Here is an 18,415-nt window from a genome sequence, read left to right on the forward strand (position 1 = left end):
AATCAGGTTTTTTGTCAAGCATTCAAAAACTTTTAACCATTTTATGCCCTTAGGCCAGCTTAATACAACTTCTTTAGAGGCACAAATGTTACATGACATTTCGGAAAACACCGACTCATAATCTTGATATTCAATGATGAATATTTTGATGAATATGTATAGTATTCATACAATGAATACTATACATATTCATTTTGATGAATATGTATAGTATTCATCAAAATACTGTAAATACTTTTGCCGATCCACCATTTTATTTCTATGTTTACATTTTGAAAGAGAGAGGGGAAAAAGAGACTTTTTAGTCTCAATCTGTTGTGGAAATGCAATAAAAATGCATAAACTGCTAAACTCTACATTTTTATTAATTATATGTATGTTCGTAAACACTTGTTCATTCTGACCTAAGCATTAAGAGCCTTTGTGAAAGGTCCAGAGAGCCACAGGTTGCAGACTCCTGGTCCAGTTTCTGGTTCAAATATCTTAGTATTCTTGAAATAAAACAAAACTAGATTTCTAATTCCTTTCTAATAACTTTACAGCCAGATATGAGATTATTTTATGTAAATATTCTTAAATATAAAATAAAAGTACTAGTTCCACTGGTTGTTTTTCTTTTTCACTTGTAACAACAGTTTTTCATGTTATAAGTGAAAAATAAAAGTGAATGTTGACAGACTAGAGTGAATACAGAGTTTGGCGAGAGTGCTGGGAGGTTTTTTTTCCTCGATTGAGAACACTTCTACAGTTGCAGGAACAAGTGCGTCTGAGTAACCTAATTTATTTATTTATTTTTTACGGTACCATGTCACAGAAGAACGTTTTTTTTTTTTTTTAAGTCCTATGGAGCGCTCTCAAATTTCCTCCTGTGACAGGACTTCCGTCTGACGCATGAGAGGTAGGTGTGTTAAATCGGTGCAGCCCCTTCTGTATGTCAGAGCATTCATAAATCTGCATCCAGCCAATGGGGAGGCACGTGGTAATCCCGGCCGGGTGAGAAAAGACCCGGTCGCGAGTTCCGAGGAGCTTTAGTCTGCGGAGAGGAGACGGTGAGGGGAGGCGGTCACAAAGAGTGGCTGCTGCTTCTGGGAGATGTCCGCTGGCTTTTGAGTAAACTTTCCAAATACCGAACCGCGTTCTGGATCTTTCTGTGAAGGAAACGACGCTCGAGCCGCTGTCGTTTTAACTCTCCCACCACCATCCCAGCGCGCGAGAGGAGTGCTCGTGCCCCGCAGTAGTGTCCATCGACCCCCGGTTGTCATGTCGTCCGGTGATGCCCCGGAGCAGAGTCGGCGGCTCAGCGTCCTGTCTTGGGATCAGGTGCGCCGCTTGGACTCCATCCTCGGGGAAAGCGTTCCCATCCACGGCCGCGGGAACTTCCCTACACTGTCCGTGAAGCCTCGGCAGATCATCCAGGTGAGTTTGTGCTTGTTTTTCTTCTTCTTCACTTCTTCTTCTTTTTTTTAATGATAAAGTTGGAAAAAGAAAATGTACAGAGCCGGCCCGTAATTCAGCAGAGCCCTGATTCAAAAGTGCCGCCCCCATTTCCATTTATTCAATATAAAGGAATACATAAAGTACTCATTTGGTCATCTAAAGCATTGCAGAATTCAGACAGTCCAAACATAAATCAACTAGTTATTGCTAGTTCTAGCAAGAACGATTCAGACAGTGACAATAAGAGATAACATCATAACTATAACATAATGTTCTGTGATTACTAGGACAGATCACAATACCTGACTTCAGGGCATCAACAGTTAACGTAACACCAGGGCTGTCATACTGCATATTTTGGTATAGAGCCAAGACTTCTTGTTATGTAAGTTTGACATAACCAATCTCACTGCTAGCAGAGGTTGATGATTATTTTATGATTTTGTGAAGACCTATGACATAAACTTTAGACCAAGTTTATGGACATCTACAAAATACTTCAAAGTGGAGGGAGGCGTTATGCCAAATTGACTTTATATAATATTATGGAACAGGTGATGGCAGTCTTCCATCCATCCATCCATCCATCCATCCATCCATCCATCCATCCATCCATCCATCCATCCATCCATCCATCCATCCATCCATCAATTTTCTAACAACCTTGTCTCTAGTGGGGTCAGGAGGTGCTGGTGTCTATCTCCAGCTAACGTACCGAGTGAGAGGCGGGGTCATGCTGGACAGGTCGCCAGTCTGTCGCAGGGCAACACAGAGACAGACAGGACAAACAACCATGCACACACACACACACACGCACGCATACACACACACACACACACACACACGCACACACCTAGGGAGAATTTAGAGACACCAATTGCTGGCAGTCTTATCCATTTAAATGTTCTTTTTGAATCCAACCTTTCTGGAGAGTTGTTTTGATTTTCTTTCACGTATGTTTGAGAAATCCTTCAATCTCCCATGGCAACCATTCCGGGGTGCCTTTGCTCTCACGAAGCTCTGCCTATTTCCACAAAGCTCCTCCCTGGAGCTGCAGTTTCCAGCTGAGCTTCCGCCTCACAGAGCTAAACTCCCCCACTCAGCTCCTTCACACTAGTGGCAGCAAGAATGATCAAACTCCTGGAGGAGCAGAGAGTCTGCTGAGCTTATCATACAGAGTACAATGCTCCTAAGAATGGTTGGAAACGTCATAATTGTTGTGTTGACGTGCTGAAGGGGGAGTGTCAGAAAGGTTCTTAAAGAGACGGACACCAATTTCAAGGTGTCGGCTATTCTACGATTAAAGGTCAGACTTATTTTAAGTTGTTGACAAAATATACAGCATTTTCTGAACAACAGAAGGTAAGATAGTTGTTTGACTGTGCTGTGACATGGCACTCTGTGTTCGGAAAATACACAACATCCTGCTTTAACAAGATACAGTAGAAAAACAAAACAGCCAAAAAAAAAAAGGTCATTTTGAGCAAATCTAAAAAAATCTTTTTGAGGTAGACTTGGAAAAACTACAGTACAAAATTAAAACATCATTTCAAGAGGGAATTTAAAACTAAACTATCAATCTGATCCTGATTTTACACTGACTTCTTAAAGTGACTCGCTCCACATACCTCTGCATAACGCAGCATTTGTGTAAAAATGAAGTAGGTTGATGTCTAGAGTTACAGTTCCTTGGCTTTGTGATCACTCCTCTGTTGGGTTCGCTCACATCTCCAACAACGTTGTTCCTAGCTTAACGCGCCCAGTGGAGTATTTTGATTCCACGTAAATAATTTGAAACTGTTAAATGTGAAGTCCAGAGACCTACTTACTGTCTGAGAGGTCAAGTGTTGTTGGCGCCGCCTGCTGGCCCGGAGGGGAGGTGGCCTCAATTTGTCGAACTTGCAAATTAAAGCTTCAGTGTATGCAACACATTTTATTTACCTCCTGAAAATTAACGTATCTCCACTTTATATTAAGTACAACACTCTCATTAATATTAATTTAGTCAGTTGCTCTATTGCTTAGAGCTTGTGTATTATGTCCATCCATTCCCAGCAGACTAATTCTTATTTGAAAGTGCTTTTTGGATGACACTTCTTTGTTAATCACTTGTTCTTTTCTCTTTCACTGAAAAAATTACAAAAATAGTGTAATGTAATTTCTCATGCAAATATCTTAGTACGCATGAAATAAGACAAAACTAAAGTATAAGTAACTTTTCAGAAAGATATTAGAACTATTTTAAGTCCATAATTCCTTAATATTGATGAAAACGTACTAGATTATATCATCTATAATGAGATGCTTTTCCAAATGTTATATAAGTGAAATAATCTGCCAGTGGAACTAAAACCTTTTCATCAATATTAAGGGATTATTACCTTAAAAGAAGCTCCTAAATTTTGCTGAAAAGTGACTCATAAGTGAGTTTAGTCGTATCTCAGGTGTACTAAGGTATTTGCTCTAGAAACTAGACCCAAAATCCTGGGTAAGCCTTTGTGTTGTTGGAGTGTAGGACACATTTAACTGCTTACACTAGTAACACAGACATGTTAGTGGGGATGAGCTAACACTGTGACTGCGGTTTTCCACTAGCTCACTTTTCCTCTATAGTTCTTTTCAGATAATTTGATTCACTGGATAAGGAAAGGCCTGCGCTGCCGTTGTTAATGGATGTCCTTCAGGTGGTGCTTTAATCCGCGAAATATTTCACTTTAGAAAATTAATATTTTCAGAAGTCATCCTGACGGGGTGAGGGATACTGCTGTGCAAACACACATGTGCTTTAAAGGGCTCTGGTATCAAGGCAGCATCTGCTCCCAGCAGCCCCTCCTCCGCTAATCTATTTCCTTCATTATTCAGTCCTGTAGGCAACGGAGACTCCAAGCAGTTCTTTTTGCATGAACCGCTACATTTTTATTTTTTTTTTTGTTTTGTTTACGGACCTCTCAGAGAGAGCGCCTTTCGGAAAATTCACCCACCACTTCCCTCACGTGTTCCACAGAGGCAATCTGTTGCTGCTGAAAAGCCCAATGGAATCTTTCTTACGTTTCTGGCGCAGCCTTTTTTTTTGTTGTTTTTGGAAAGTGTATGAGTTTTTTTGTTTTGTTTTGTTTTTGTTTTTTGAGAAAGGGTGAATAAAACAAATAATGATTATTTTGAAGGTTCCCAGTTCACAGAAGAAATGTTCCGGATAAAACAATCTGAAAATTTGGTTTAATGCAGCTTGAAACGGTCTTTGGTGTAACAGCCGCAGATTAAGGTTTATTCGTTTTGATTACAACCAAAGTCAAATATTTGATTCATTAAAACTTTATTTGAAACACGTTCTGCCGTCATACAGACATCAAAGTTCAGGAAGTTGATTTGTGATTCGGGGCTTTAGTTGTTCTTCCACACACATCAACTTTGTTGCTCTACAGGTGTTTAGATCTCCTTAGAGGGAGCTCAGAATTATTTGAAGCAAGGTTTCAATAAAAGATTAGAAGCAGTAAAATTCTCACCTGCAGTAGATTTCTCTCTTGGTGCCTTTAATTAGTGGAAATTCAAATTAGCTGGTGGACAACATCATAGGAGTTTATGGGAGTTTTATGAGCCTTTAAACTGTCATTAGATAAGCATTGGGTGTCTATTTATCCGCAAACCAATAGTTATTCACACAGTTAATGGAGGGTGGAGGCGGTGCACCACTTATGATCTTCCTATGTGGAACACACACTGAACACAGAACGCCTGAAACATTCCAATCAGTGATTCACTCTTTATATTTGTCTTTCTTTAATTATTTGCTGGACCTTATATATATATATATATATATATATATATATATATATATATATATATATATATGTACAGGTTGTCTCCTTGAGATCCAAGATCTCATTTACAGTTGAGAGAGTTTTGATAAAACACCAAAAGAAATAATAATAATAATAATAATAATAATAATAATAATAATAATTAATAATAACATAGAGCATATGTTTCAGACAGGAAACACCCAACGTCTGCTTCCAGTGCAAATAATTGCTGCCTCGTGTTTAAATGGCGTCATACTCAGGGACTAGCTGGACTGGATTTCTACTAAATGAAGACATTAAGAGGATTATCTGCTACTGATCAAATGCACATTGCACATCTTGTGTTCTTGATATCTGTTGGTAAAACAACAACCGATGGAGAAATGTGTAATGTGTGTTTTGTAGATAAGTGTTTGCTGGATGTGATGTCAGGTTACAACGCAAACCAAGAATAATTTGGGCTTCGATCAACTTAAGCCATGTAAACAAAGTTTGGTTTAATCAGCAGCAGATGGAATTCAATTTGAAATCCCTTGTAAAATGTGTGAATCACTGTGGAACTGTGGACCAAGTGAATGTTGGGATTAAGCAGTGCAGCACCTCGCTCTGACACGGCAGCCAACAACATACAGCCAAGGGTTGCCAACAACGTCCATCCCTCCAATCAGAAGTCTTCACAGTCCGGCGTCGCAACATTTCGGACCGTTTTTACCCTTTGTTAAAATACGCCAATAGAATTAGCTCGTGTGGGTATCTCAGTGAGAAACTCTGTTTGTTTGAAGCGACTTGCTGCTGACTTTTTAAGAAGTTGGCAGTCATTTTCAGGACAAAAAGAAAACAAATAAAACTCCTCCCCCCCGTTTGCCTCTGGCGTGGAAATTTTGTCCGTAAATGATTACGAAGATGGACTGGACCTTTTTTATAGCGGGAGCAGGTGCTCACTACTCCAAATGAATTGCTCTGGATTGATAAAAACGGAAAGAACACAAAGTTCGGAACGGCACAAAACCATCAGAAAATTTAACAAAGCCACATGTGTGCACAACTTCAAAGTGGAAAAGATTAATTGAAAGTTCTGAACCCCAGTTTCATGGACACCCTCATATTTCTAAATTAAAAACACAGTCTCAAATCATAAAGTAATCCCCAAAATCTGTTCTTTTTAGATTTTGGCCTGGTGTTGCCCAACCCGTCTCCGCTGTTTCAAAGAGTCGATACTTAGTCGAAATGGAAGAACGGAGAAAGTATGAAAATCCATTTCACGGTTCAAACTCCTGAGATGATTGAACATCTTGGCCGACTCTTGACTTTTCAGCAGCTTTTAGGCTTCTGTTGTTTAATTTTTCATACATGGATTTCTTTTTTTTACAGGGCTGGTAAAAGACTTTACTGTTTCTCCTCTTTTTAATTCTGTCTCCAACTGCTCTAGAAATTTAGCTTTCTGGAAATATTTCAGCTCTCTAAAGTAACAGAAACTGAAGTTCCCAAGATAAAAACGACTTGCCTGTCAAGCACTCAACCTCAGGCTAATGTTTAAATAATTTTTTTTACTAAATTTGAATGTATAAATCAAAATTATTGAATGCTAAAGATGCCACTCTGTATTTTTAGCCATGGCTATCATATTGTGAATGTCACATGTACGACCCTTTGGTACAATAGTTCTGGGGATAAATCTAATTTATCAATTAATAGAACTTTCTGTCTATGAAGATTTAATTTTTGGAAAACCTACACCCCTTTTCTTCAGTTGGTCTTTGAATTCAGGTCAAATCCTAAAAGGGATTATTAAAATAAAAACAAGTTTTTGAAAATAATTTCTGTAATTTTTTTTTTTGTAATAAAAAGATTAGGATTTGGTATGAATTTTTTTTTAGAGATTTTATTTAGAAACTGGAGCCCTACTGCTAGTATCGGTACAACTCAGATTTTGCACCAATGATCCAAAAACAACAACATTTAGTCCTACTTAATGTTATGCGGATGCTTCACTCACCTGAGGATGTTGGATGCTTGAAACCTGTGTCGTCACTTCCTTTCTGGTTAATTCTGCTAGTCGTTATGTCACCACCTGGTGGCATTTATTCAGCATCGTAGCTTCAGTCCCATACCTCGTTCTTTTAACCCCTGTTCATTTACTTTGACACCAAAAATAAAATGTGTAATGAAACTCGACACCATTCATTTCATTACGGAGTGGGAGTGAATGAAAAGCATTACCTGGAAACCCTTCACTTCCTCGCATTGTGTTTTTTTTTTTTCCCAAAATGCCAGCCCACATGACAAAATACAAGACAGTGGGACAGCAGGTTAATAAATGTGCAAGGTCACACAGTTGGTTTGTACAGTGGTGTGAAAAAATTGTCAGCTCTCTTCCTGATTTCCTTTTTTTTCATGTTTGTCGCACTTCAGTGTTTCAAAACATTAAACTAATTTAAATATTAGTCAAAAGAATGCAAGTAAACACAAATGAATTAATAAGAGTGAAAAAAAAAATCCAAACCCACATGGGTATGTGTGTAGAAAGTGGATTGCCCGCTAAACCTACTAACTGCTTGGGTCACCCTTCGATGAGCTGTTTGTTAGAAGTTGCTGTGAGTCTTTTCTAGGATATTTGGGTCACTTGTCTATGTAGAATTATTGTAATTCAGCCACATTGGAGGGTTTTTCCCAGCATGAACGACTTTAAAGTCACAGCTATTCAATGGGTTTCAAGTCAGGACTTTGACAAGGCCACTCCAAAGTCTTCATTTTGTTGTTCTGCAGCCGTCCAGAGGTGGAATTGTTGGCGTGTTTCTGAATGTTTTTGGAATCTCGACATGATGTCTGGCTTTTGAGGATCTTCTGTCCTTCACTTCGACATGCAGGTGCTGTTTAAGTGATAGCTTGATTGAAAACAGGTGTGGCAGTAATCAAGTCTGGGCCTGATGAACCAAAGTTAAGTTATGTGGAAGGAAGACATGACTGTAGGTTTGGATTTTTTTCTGCATTTTTGTGTTTACTTGTTGTGTCTTCGACTAATATTTAAATGGCTCTGATGTTCTGAAGCACTGAAGTCAAACATGCCAAAGAAGAGAAAAAAAAAATCAAGAAGGGGGCAAACACATTCTCACACCACTGTAGATCAGATCATGCTGTATTCTGGTGAAGGCAGATTTCGTATTTGTGTATAAAAACATGTTTTAGGTTTCAGTTTAGTCTTCAGTCTCCTAAGGGGAATAACTTGGCTCATTCTCTCCACCTTGTTGTCTGGGTCTGTTGACCTCCACTGCAGGGGTCTGCCACTGTTCACTATGAGATGGACTTTGCTGGCAGACTTTGCTTTCTTGCCTTTTAAATAAGTGCTTCCTGGCTTTGAATCTGTTGAGCCCCCTCTGCTGCTCCAAATGGATGGCACAAGTTTACTTTTTCTAGCAATTTTGTAAATGATTTTTGCAGGTCCAGCTAAAGCACTTAAATACATGATGACTCAACAAATACTTAGGGCAGATAGCAGAACTTGTAGTCATGGGAAGGAGTATTTTATGGGATACAGCAACATGACTTGAGAAAATGTCACAAGTCACAATGGCACTAAATGAAATTTATTTCTCACCATTTAAATCAGTGGATGAGTTAGAGATACAAATATTTAATTAAGTCACACATATTGTGTCATGGGGCTCTGGTCTTGGTCTTGGACCCTAAAGGTCTTGATCTTGTCTCGGTCTCGATACACTCTGGTCTTGGTCTATTATGTTTTCCTGGCACATAGTGGTATTTTGTAGCATAATCAAGTAACTATGTTACCTTCAGTTGTATAAAATAATTTTATAAATCAAAAATTAATTAAAATCTTTTCACTTTGTAATTTAACTCCTTGAAATTGGGGCTCTGTCTCTTTAAAAAAATCCTCTTTCTGAAAATCCGCTTTCAGGAAGTCATCACAACATGGCTCCTCTATTATCCCTTTAACAACATTTTTACCAATGTTGCTCTGAGAAGTAGCTCCTATAATGAGCTCAGTTCCACTTGGTGTTTGCTAATTGCTGCTGGCTAGTCTGAAGAAGCTGAGTGGATGAGTTGCAAGGGGGTAGGGGAGCTGAAAATGTATCAACTGCAGCTTGGAGGAGGAGCTTCGCCGTGAAGGCGGAGCTAGGTCCACCCAGGCATTTTGCTCAGCTGTATGGTTGCCACTAGAGATTAAAAGATTTCTCAAACATTCATGAAAGAGTCAAAGCAACACTCTGGGTATGTTTTTAACGAGGGAATAACATCATAACATGTCATCAACCCTTCCCATACCATAGTGGATGACGGCATTAGTAGCTGACCGCCTTCACCCTCAGTCCCCTGCCCCCCACCTCCACCTTTCACCACCCTCAACCCACGTTCCTTCAGCAGCAGATTCGTTTGCAGCCCACATTTGAATACCATCTGTTTGCGGTCAGGCTAGGAGTGAGCACTGGGAGCAGTGGAGGAAAAACTTCTACTGTTAATGACACCTCTGCACTCTCAGACTTATTTAACATCAGCAGTCATCAAACCACAGCCGGAACCCACGATGGAGGCTAATGTAGCTCCGTCCGGCAGGCTGCTCCCCAGCCCTCCGTGTTGCGTTACACGTCACAATGGCAAACGCAGACGCTCGACCAAAGGGATTTGTAGCTGGAGGGGAAGGCTGTGGGGAGAGTCTGGAGCTGCTCTGTCATGGACAGTAGTGCCTGGATATGAATCAGACCGTGAGGAATGGATTTCTGACCGTTCTAATGCTGCGCAACAGGCCCGTGAGGTAAGCAAAGACCAGATGCTACGGTCGTCAGCGTCCGACTCGCCGGGCTGTGAACCAACCAGCTACTCTGCTTTTCGTTGAGGCTGAGGAAAATGAAGACACCACGTGCTCCCAGAGGAGGGCGCTATGGAAATATAGCCTTCAAATCCACTTTTTTTTTCACTGTGATGATAGAACAAGTTGCCTTGTAAAGGCATCAAAGTACTTAAACATTTCTTTCATCTTTTAGCCAAAACCTTAGCTCAAACAATAGATTGCTAAGAAAATGAATTTTAAAAAGAATTTAATAATGCCATCAAATAAAATGAAGTGATCAAATTATGAAAATAAAGTCATAATATATGAATAAGATAGTACGGGAGTAAATTTGTGCTGCTAGGGGGATAAAAAGTCAAATATTACAACTTTATTCACACATTATTTTGACTTCATTCTCATAGGTCTGTGTTCTCTTAGTACTATGGCATTATTAAATAATATTATGAGTTTATTGTCATAATATGACTTTATTTCTCATAACCAGGTGTTGGTAGCAACCCAACTAATCCATACAAAAAAAGAAACCACAACTAATAAGTTAAGAAATTAAGTTATATGTAGTAACTTAACGCCTATTGAAAATTTTATGTCAATATCACCTCTAGAAATAATTCCACTTTTTGACCCACTGCATAGCTGAATATCATCAGTATAACAGTGAACATTTAGTTTTTACTACATATTTGTTTCTTCCACACGTATATAGTAAAAAGACTATAAGAATTATAATCTCATTTAGTGGCGTCAGATTTAGTATGCTGGCTGTACTAAAATGGCAGTTGGTGGTTCACTAGACATGTTTTTGAGATTAATTTGAAATGCTAAAGTAATTAAACACATGTTGGTGCCACAAGGTCGGAGGCAAATTGAGCAAATTAAATCAACCCCCCGGTTGTGTCGAGTTGTTCTCACATTAACTTCATGCAGTCCACTCAAAACGCTGCTGCGCCTGGAATCTCCCTAAATTTGTCTCGTGGATATAATTTAGTCAAATAAAGCCAGAGTGACCCGAGACATTCTGTGAGTCCTCAAAGCGATGGTGGAACACAGGTGGAACGACCACCCATGCAAAGACATTTCTGGGAAAGGTTTCCTGACCAGAGGAAAAACCATCATCATCGTCATCATTCCCAGCTGCTTGCCAGGCTACTGTGTGGAGGGAATTGAAGGTCAGGGTGCTGCTCGATTTCAGCCGCCATTCGCTTGGTAAGATCGTCTGACTCACTGCCCAGAGCTTTTCGTGGGTGTCCATGGAACTGGGGGCTGGTAAATAGTTGTGTAATTTCAAACTTCCATAATAAAAACGGATCCAGGCCGCAACATTTAATGAAATAGCTGAGGAAACTATTGAGACAGCAGAACTGGAGTGGAGAGACTGTTATTTGTTGCCAAGGCGTTGTCAACACCAGACAGTCTGGTGTGTTTGCGGCTCTGTTTTACAAGGTTTCTTTGCTCCGGCATTGGCGGAAGTGTCTCCCCTTGCTGCGCGTACCAGGTGCTGGAGCGTCATGTGGGAAGTGCACTAGTCTGTTTCATGACTTGTTCTGGAAGTAATGCCAGGGGCAGAGTCGGGCCCCGTAGGGACGCTCCTCACAGGACGCACAGACGGATTGGGACGTGCCGTTAACTCAGAACCACTTTTAAAATTGAGGTCAGAGATTTTGTGAAACCATGAGTAATTTCTTCCCACAAAGTATCCAATATTTTTTTTAATTAGTTGGACTGGGTATTTATTTATTTATTTTCAAGCCTAAATAGCACTGTATAAACAATTTACCATCCTTCAGATGTTAAGTTTCTGTCTAAGACAAACCCCCCCCATCAAATATGGTTATAATATTTTTTTCTTGACACTACTAGATATAAGTTAGTGTCTGGTATCAGCTGGACAAAGGAAAAGCCCCTGAATTTGTACTTGTTTATTCACCTTCTTATGCAACAAAGTGGAGTGCTTCTTGGTTCTTTTTTTAGGGTGAGACTGTTTAAAAATCAAATCTGGCAACAAACTACTACAATCACCATGTCTGTCCATTGTCCATCACATGTACATCAAAACAGGATGCACAACAAGAACCTTGGAATGTGATTCATTCAGTAAATGTGGCCAAATGACATCCAAGAGGAGCACGGTGATGGCTGCTGAGGGGTTTGAAAGGTTTCAACATCCGCAATGTTGCCTTCAACTACTCAGATAGTGAAGACAGCTAGAGATGCCTTTGGGATCCAACAGGCAACCAGAAACCTTGATGAGGCTTTAAGGAATTACCTAAGACCCTATGAAGTAACCATGAAGAGGAAAGCAGGTCCTGGGAAGACAACCAGATGATTAAAAAAAAAATCCTCCGCCCTCCTACTCCTCAGATGAACCACAGGAATATTACTACAACCAAAGGAAAAAGTAAAAGCCACTGATATTAAGACAAGAAAACTTCTCACAATGCATGCAGGGTATTATTTTAAAGTCCAGTACTTATGTTCACTTATGGTTGTGTTTCACTAGAACCTAGCAGTGTAGCTCGACTCGGTTCAGTTCTATTCAACAGAGTTTGAGTAGTTTTCCTCTACAATTGCGTAACGGCTCTTGTGGGCGGGGTCGTTTTAGAGTTGGGCGGCCCCAGAGTCTGAAAAGTAGCATGACAAGATCTGTACAACACAACCCAACAATGGATTAAGCTATGTTGGACATCCTGCTCAGTCTGGTTTTTTTTAGAATTACTGACTGTTGTGAGTTTTTACAAATCGCAGGTTGGACTATTGTAAGGGTATCACTCTCACGAGGCAGCCAGTGACTGCATGTCCTTGGCAATCGGTGACCGACAATCTTCTGACTTCTTATTTTCGTCCCAAACAAGCAGGCTTGGGGCCCAAGCAAAGTAGGTTCTACAACTGACGCCTACGTTTGTAGGTGGACCAGAGTTCAATTAGACCTTCCAAATGAACCAGACTTTTTAGGCAAACTAACCAGAGTTCGATTAAAGTGAACTAAACAAGGCTGGTGAGAATGCATCTTCAATTGACAGTTGAATTTGGTAAATAAGACACTAAGTACATAACTATATAAAACTTGTCTTGTTTATGTTGAATTTATGACCAGTTACATGGTCACAGTGAATTTTAGCAGCTTAGTGGCTAATATCGTGTTGAAATAACGTACCTGTTCTTTGTGTAAAGTTGCTACAGCATTTCTTTACCATCTTCCTATTTCGTAATCAGGCCACTTTGATTTAAAGTACTGGTCTCTGAAGAATGATGAAGTTTTTTTAGTCTCTTCTCTAACTCGGCAACATGAGGTCAGAATTTCTGACTTAACATGCGATTAAATCAAGCCAACTTCTAAAACCAAGTGTTGGGGTTTAAGAAATACCCCAGCAGTTTTTTTTTATGCACTTTGACATCTGTTTGTGCTGAAATCCATAACTACAAGACAGCAATGATGGGTCCCTAAGGCTCAGTGAAAGTTTTTAAGTGGACAGCTGTGTTTTGAGTTCTTGAGCTTTAGTGGTTTAGTCAAATTGACAGGAAACATGAATGTGTCTGCACTTTTCAGAAATGTTCCCAACTCTCCCAGCAGAGCGGCGTGGGCTCCAGTCTTCAAATAAACCATCTTCTCAGTCAGCAGTGGTTTGTGTCTGCTGTTGCTTTCCTGTGCAGCCAATCAGATCAGTCTGCTAAACCAGGTTTTTGCTCTCCTAGAGATCTGCTTTGCAGTATGTGGGACAGTGTCACCCGCAGGCAACAGATGGTTATCTCTGGTGTCATTATTTTGGGTGATGTATCACATTTTTCTAGGCAACCATCTTACTGTTGGTGCTCTGGAGCAGGCTGCTGAAACAGAATCCGATTCGTGGACTTAGTATCACTTGATTGGACTGGAGTCCTACAAAAAATAAAGCAAAAGTTTTCAAATTTCTTGACCTTTTTTACATTTTATGTTGTTACAAAATGGAACTTCACAAAATGTCAAGTTACGTTTGTCACTTGTTTCATTTATTTTATATATGGGTAGATAACGTAACAGTATTTTACTTATATACTTGGATACTGTATATGTACTATAGATAGATAAAATTTAAATATTTTATTTTATGGATAGATTTGATCAACAAGAGCAACACAAAGTAGAGCATAAGATTTGGGCAGAATGAAATTTTTACCTTGCCATATATGTGAAAATATGTGGAAAGGTGTGTTTTATTTTAGCTTGAAATAAAAGGTTTAGCTATTTCCCCTCCGAATACGACTAATTAGTAAGTAGTTTACGTTTGTATCATTTAATTGCAATTAAAATATAAGTGTTTTGCGAAGAACAATTGGCTGTCACTGAGTTACACACCAAGTCTCCAACTTAAAATTAATTCTTTTTTTTTTTTTTTTTTTTTACAAAATAATTTAATGATGTTTAACAAACTACTTTTTTATGTTTCCTTAACTTGACAACATAAATTCTCTAGAATAAACCTAATTTGATGAATGTGACCAATTATCAACCAATATATTCAAGTTGGATCACCTCTTTTCTTTTTTCAGTGTAAAAAATCTGTGTGTTAGCCACGCACTCTATAAATCTTACCTTAACGGGAGAGTTAAAGTCCTTGAAGGCTCTTATTGGATAAAACCCATAAGAAGTCCTATTTGCTACAAGCAAGATGTAGTTAGTCAAATAAGAACAAAATAAAACAGGTTGGCCTTTCTGTGAAACATTATTAGTGGAACATTAGAGGTGTGCGATTCCGCATATTTTATTATAAATAAGATAAATACAGGGCCTGAAACGCATCATTATGATTATTTAAGTATCATCAAACTTCTGACCTATTTGCATTTCTCTGGTTTCCCTTTTGAATTATTTCTGTTAAAAATCTTGGACAGAATTGAGCTAAAGTTCATGTGTCTAAAATACACAAATATTTTTATATGATAAGCAGAAACAATAGAATCACAACGCAAATGCATGTGCATTTTTTTTCAAAGTGGAAAATATCTAATTTAAAAGCAAATCGAAGTTAAATATTTTTAAGAGTTGGAAAAACTACAGTAGAGAAACAAACATTCAAGAGGGAGTCAGAAACCAAAGTGTCCATCTCGCCACACTTGTGTCAAACTAATACTGTTACTGACTTGGAGTCGATATTTTCAACCTATTGAACTGATCCACCCAACTCTGCTTTTCATTTCCGAACAGCAGGTTGGATTAAGGTGTTAACTGAATCGGGAATGAAAAGACATTCATCTTTTTGGACATATAAACCCTGAAGGCTTACCTTGACTTGTACCTTCTTATGATCACATCCCTCAATTTTCTGTCTCCTCTCCTGTGTGTTTCAGGTGGTCAGGGCTCGACTGGAGGAGAAGGGCGTGGCTGTGCGTGATGTGAAGCTGAACGGCTCTGCAGCCAGCCATGTGCTTCACCAGGACAACGGCCTCGGCTACAAAGACCTGGACCTAATATTTGGCCTCCGTCTTTCCGATGATAAAACATTTCGCCTGGTGAAGGACGTGGTGCTGGACTGCCTGGTGGACTTCCTGCCTGAAGGCGTGTGCAGGGAGAGAATCACGGCCCTGGCCCTGAAGGAGGCGTACGTGCAAAAACTCGTGAAAGTTTGCAACGACACCGATCGCTGGAGCCTCATCTCGCTGTCCAATAACACTGGCAAGAACGTGGAGCTAAAGTTCGTCGACTCCCTGAGGAGGCAGTTCGAGTTCAGTGTGGACTCCTTTCAGATCTCGCTGGACTCATTGCTGCTCTTTGACCGTTGCTCGGAGACTGCAATGTCCGAGACCTTCCATCCTAGCGTGCAGGGTGAGAGCATGTACGGAGACTTTGAGGAAGCGCTGGAACACCTCCGCTCCAGAACTATCGCCACCCGGAGCCCCGAAGAGATCCGGGGCGGCGGCCTGCTCAAGTACTGCCACCTGCTGGTGCGCAGCTTCCGTCCGTCTTCGGAGAGCCACATGAAGCAGATGCAGCGCTACATGTGCTCGCGCTTCTTCATCGATTTTCCCGACATATGCGAGCAGCAGCGGAAGCTAGAGGCGTATCTTCAAAACCACTTTGTGGGAATGGAGCACAAGCGCTACGAGTACCTGCTGACGCTGAGGCAGGTGGTGGACGAAAGCACTGTGTGTCTGATGGGCCACGAGCGGCGCCAGACGCTGGCTCTAATATCCGCCCTGGCGCTGCGTGTCATGGCCGAACACAACGCCATCCCTGCCCTGTCCAACATCACCTGCTACTACCAGCCTGCCCCCTACGTCAGAGACGTCAACTTCAGCAACTACTACGTGGCACAGGTCCAGTCCATGTCCGTGCGCAGTAACTCTTATCAGACATGGCTGCCTTGCAGCTGAGGACCATCATTAGGAATATGTGAACATCTTTTTGTTTGACCTTTAAGTTGTTATAAAGTGAGCAGGTTTTATTGTTTTGTTTTCCCCGCTGCCTCTTTTACAGGTGTCGGTGTTGCATTCTGGCTCTGGTTCTGCTGGATCAACTGGGATTCTGGATAATACGGGCAGCACAGCTTACAGACCCAGTGGATGTAAAATATCACCAACTAGTACTAAACTGATGAGTCAGGCTGAGTCTTGGGCCAGGCTGAGGTTCTTACAGTACAACATGTCGCGTAATATCAGGCTATTTATACAGAAATAAAACAAACAATCTGAAGTGATTAAATTGCTTAGACTACCAGATAACATATTAGTAATGACATCTGTTATAGCATCATCTATAACTCATGTTTTAGTACGAGTTTAAGGGCAAATATGATTATTGGAAATAAATCCTGTGTTTTTCTGCTATTCTGATATTGTATTAAGCTGATATTAACTGGTCAGGCCCATCCATCCACACCACCATACATCCATCCGCTTCCCATTGCAGGGTGGTGAGGGATCTGGTGTCTATCTCCAGTGACAGACTGGGTACACCGTAGACAGAACGCCAATCCATCTCAGGACTAGTTATGTAATACCATCGTCTCAAGAGTGATGGGTTGTGCTTCTTTGTTTTCATTACAGTTGTGACAAAAAACAAACAGCCAGATTTGCCTTCCTAGTACATGTTGGGGTTCTGCAGGACTCTTCTACAGAGCTGAGCTGCCTGTTGATGCATATTTAACATGTACCTAGGATTGTTTCAGAAGCACTTTACCGCCATCTAGAGGCTGAGTGTGCCTGACTTCAACAAGTAGAAGCCATGGCTATGCTAGCAAAAACAACTTGGGAAAACAATCGCAGTCGCTCCGTCCAATACTCCGGTCCGTCATCTCTGATGTCCGTCATAGTGCCTCAACATGATTAAGTAGCTTATTTGCAAAGGGACAACAGAGGCAGCTGAAATGAGCGTTCAGATCTGACATCCAGAGGAGCTCAAAGTAGAGCTGAGGTGGTTCAGCCATCTGATATGTGGTTTCGAACAAGAAATACAAAATATCCTATTTCTTGGTCGATGACCTTGAGTGACTTGAAAGGCACTTTCAAATAAAATGCATTATTAGTATTGTGATAAGTATTCCCCCAGGGCACCTCCCTTTGGGGTCTTTCCGGGTATGACCCATGGGAAGGACAGCTCAGGAAGACCCAGAACTCAGTGGAATATCTGGGTCTGTTTTGGGAATGTCATGGGAACGTCCAGAATGAGCTGGAGGAAGTCGGAGAGGGATGTCTGGCTGACCCTTCCTGGATATTTTGTCCTTTAGACCCGATCTCGGGTGAACCGAAGATGTACAGATGGAACATGAAAGCGCATTAAGCTTTGTAGCAATGATTCCACCCCACGTCATTTACGAAGAGTTCCTCCTGAACGCAGCGTACACGTCATTTATTCGTTATTCTCATTCTGCCAGCGAACAGGACATGGGAAGTAATTGCTCGGGTCCATCTAGTCGACACACTGGTCCGGGTCCAGAGCTCTGGGCGAGCCAGAATGCAGTCCGCCCTGTGCTGGAGGTGGGAACGTGACACTCTGGAGTCTTCAGACATTTGTGTACACAGTACCTCTGCAGCAATTTTGCTTTTTTTTTTTTTTTTTTAATTCACATCTCAAGACCTGGTTTGGACAAAAATCTTGCTTTTGTTTTGTTTTTAATGCCAAATTGTCTTGTACATCCAAAAACCTAAGTTATTTTGATTAAACTGCTGTATAAAAAGGCGAGGGTGTTGGTGAAATGAAACTTATAATCAATGTGTTTTTTGCTCTGTTGACGGCCTTTAACCCTCGTGAAAGTGCCGGGGGGAAATACAAAGGCTTCATATGTGAGAGGAACTTTGCTACGTCGGTTTGTTTTCTGATTAGAGGCTTGGCGGAAATGTAAATAGTTGGACGTGGATCTGAAAGCGGTTTTGTGCGTGTTGTTCTGTCTGTGGT

The 18,415-nt window shown here is 40.6% G+C and overlaps 1 protein-coding gene across 1 annotated transcript; it reads left to right on the top strand.

The window, feature by feature from the left end:
• Nucleotides 1-963: 963 nt before the first annotated feature.
• LOC122843479 (terminal nucleotidyltransferase 5A-like) lies at nt 964-18,069 on the top strand. The gene is made up of 2 exons (XM_044138260.1): nt 964-1,416; nt 15,373-18,069. Exons 1-2 carry the CDS (start codon nt 1,261-1,263, stop codon nt 16,393-16,395), a joined length of 1,179 nt encoding a protein of 392 aa, XP_043994195.1. The 5' UTR covers nt 964-1,260; the 3' UTR covers nt 16,396-18,069.
• The last annotated feature ends 346 nt before the right edge of the window (nt 18,070-18,415 follow it).

The sequence above is a fragment of the Gambusia affinis genome, linkage group LG14 (genome assembly GCF_019740435.1).
Source record: "Gambusia affinis linkage group LG14, SWU_Gaff_1.0, whole genome shotgun sequence".
Taxonomy (NCBI): domain Eukaryota; kingdom Metazoa; phylum Chordata; class Actinopteri; order Cyprinodontiformes; family Poeciliidae; genus Gambusia; species Gambusia affinis.

Coding starts and splice junctions, on each gene's coding strand:
- LOC122843479 (XM_044138260.1), top strand. CDS start 1,261: ATGTCGTCCGGTGATGCCCCGGAGCAGAGTCGGCGGCTCAGCGTCCTG. Junction 1,417..15,372: donor AGCCTCGGCAGATCATCCAG/GTGAGTTTGTGC, acceptor TGTGTGTTTCAG/GTGGTCAGGGCTCGACTGGA.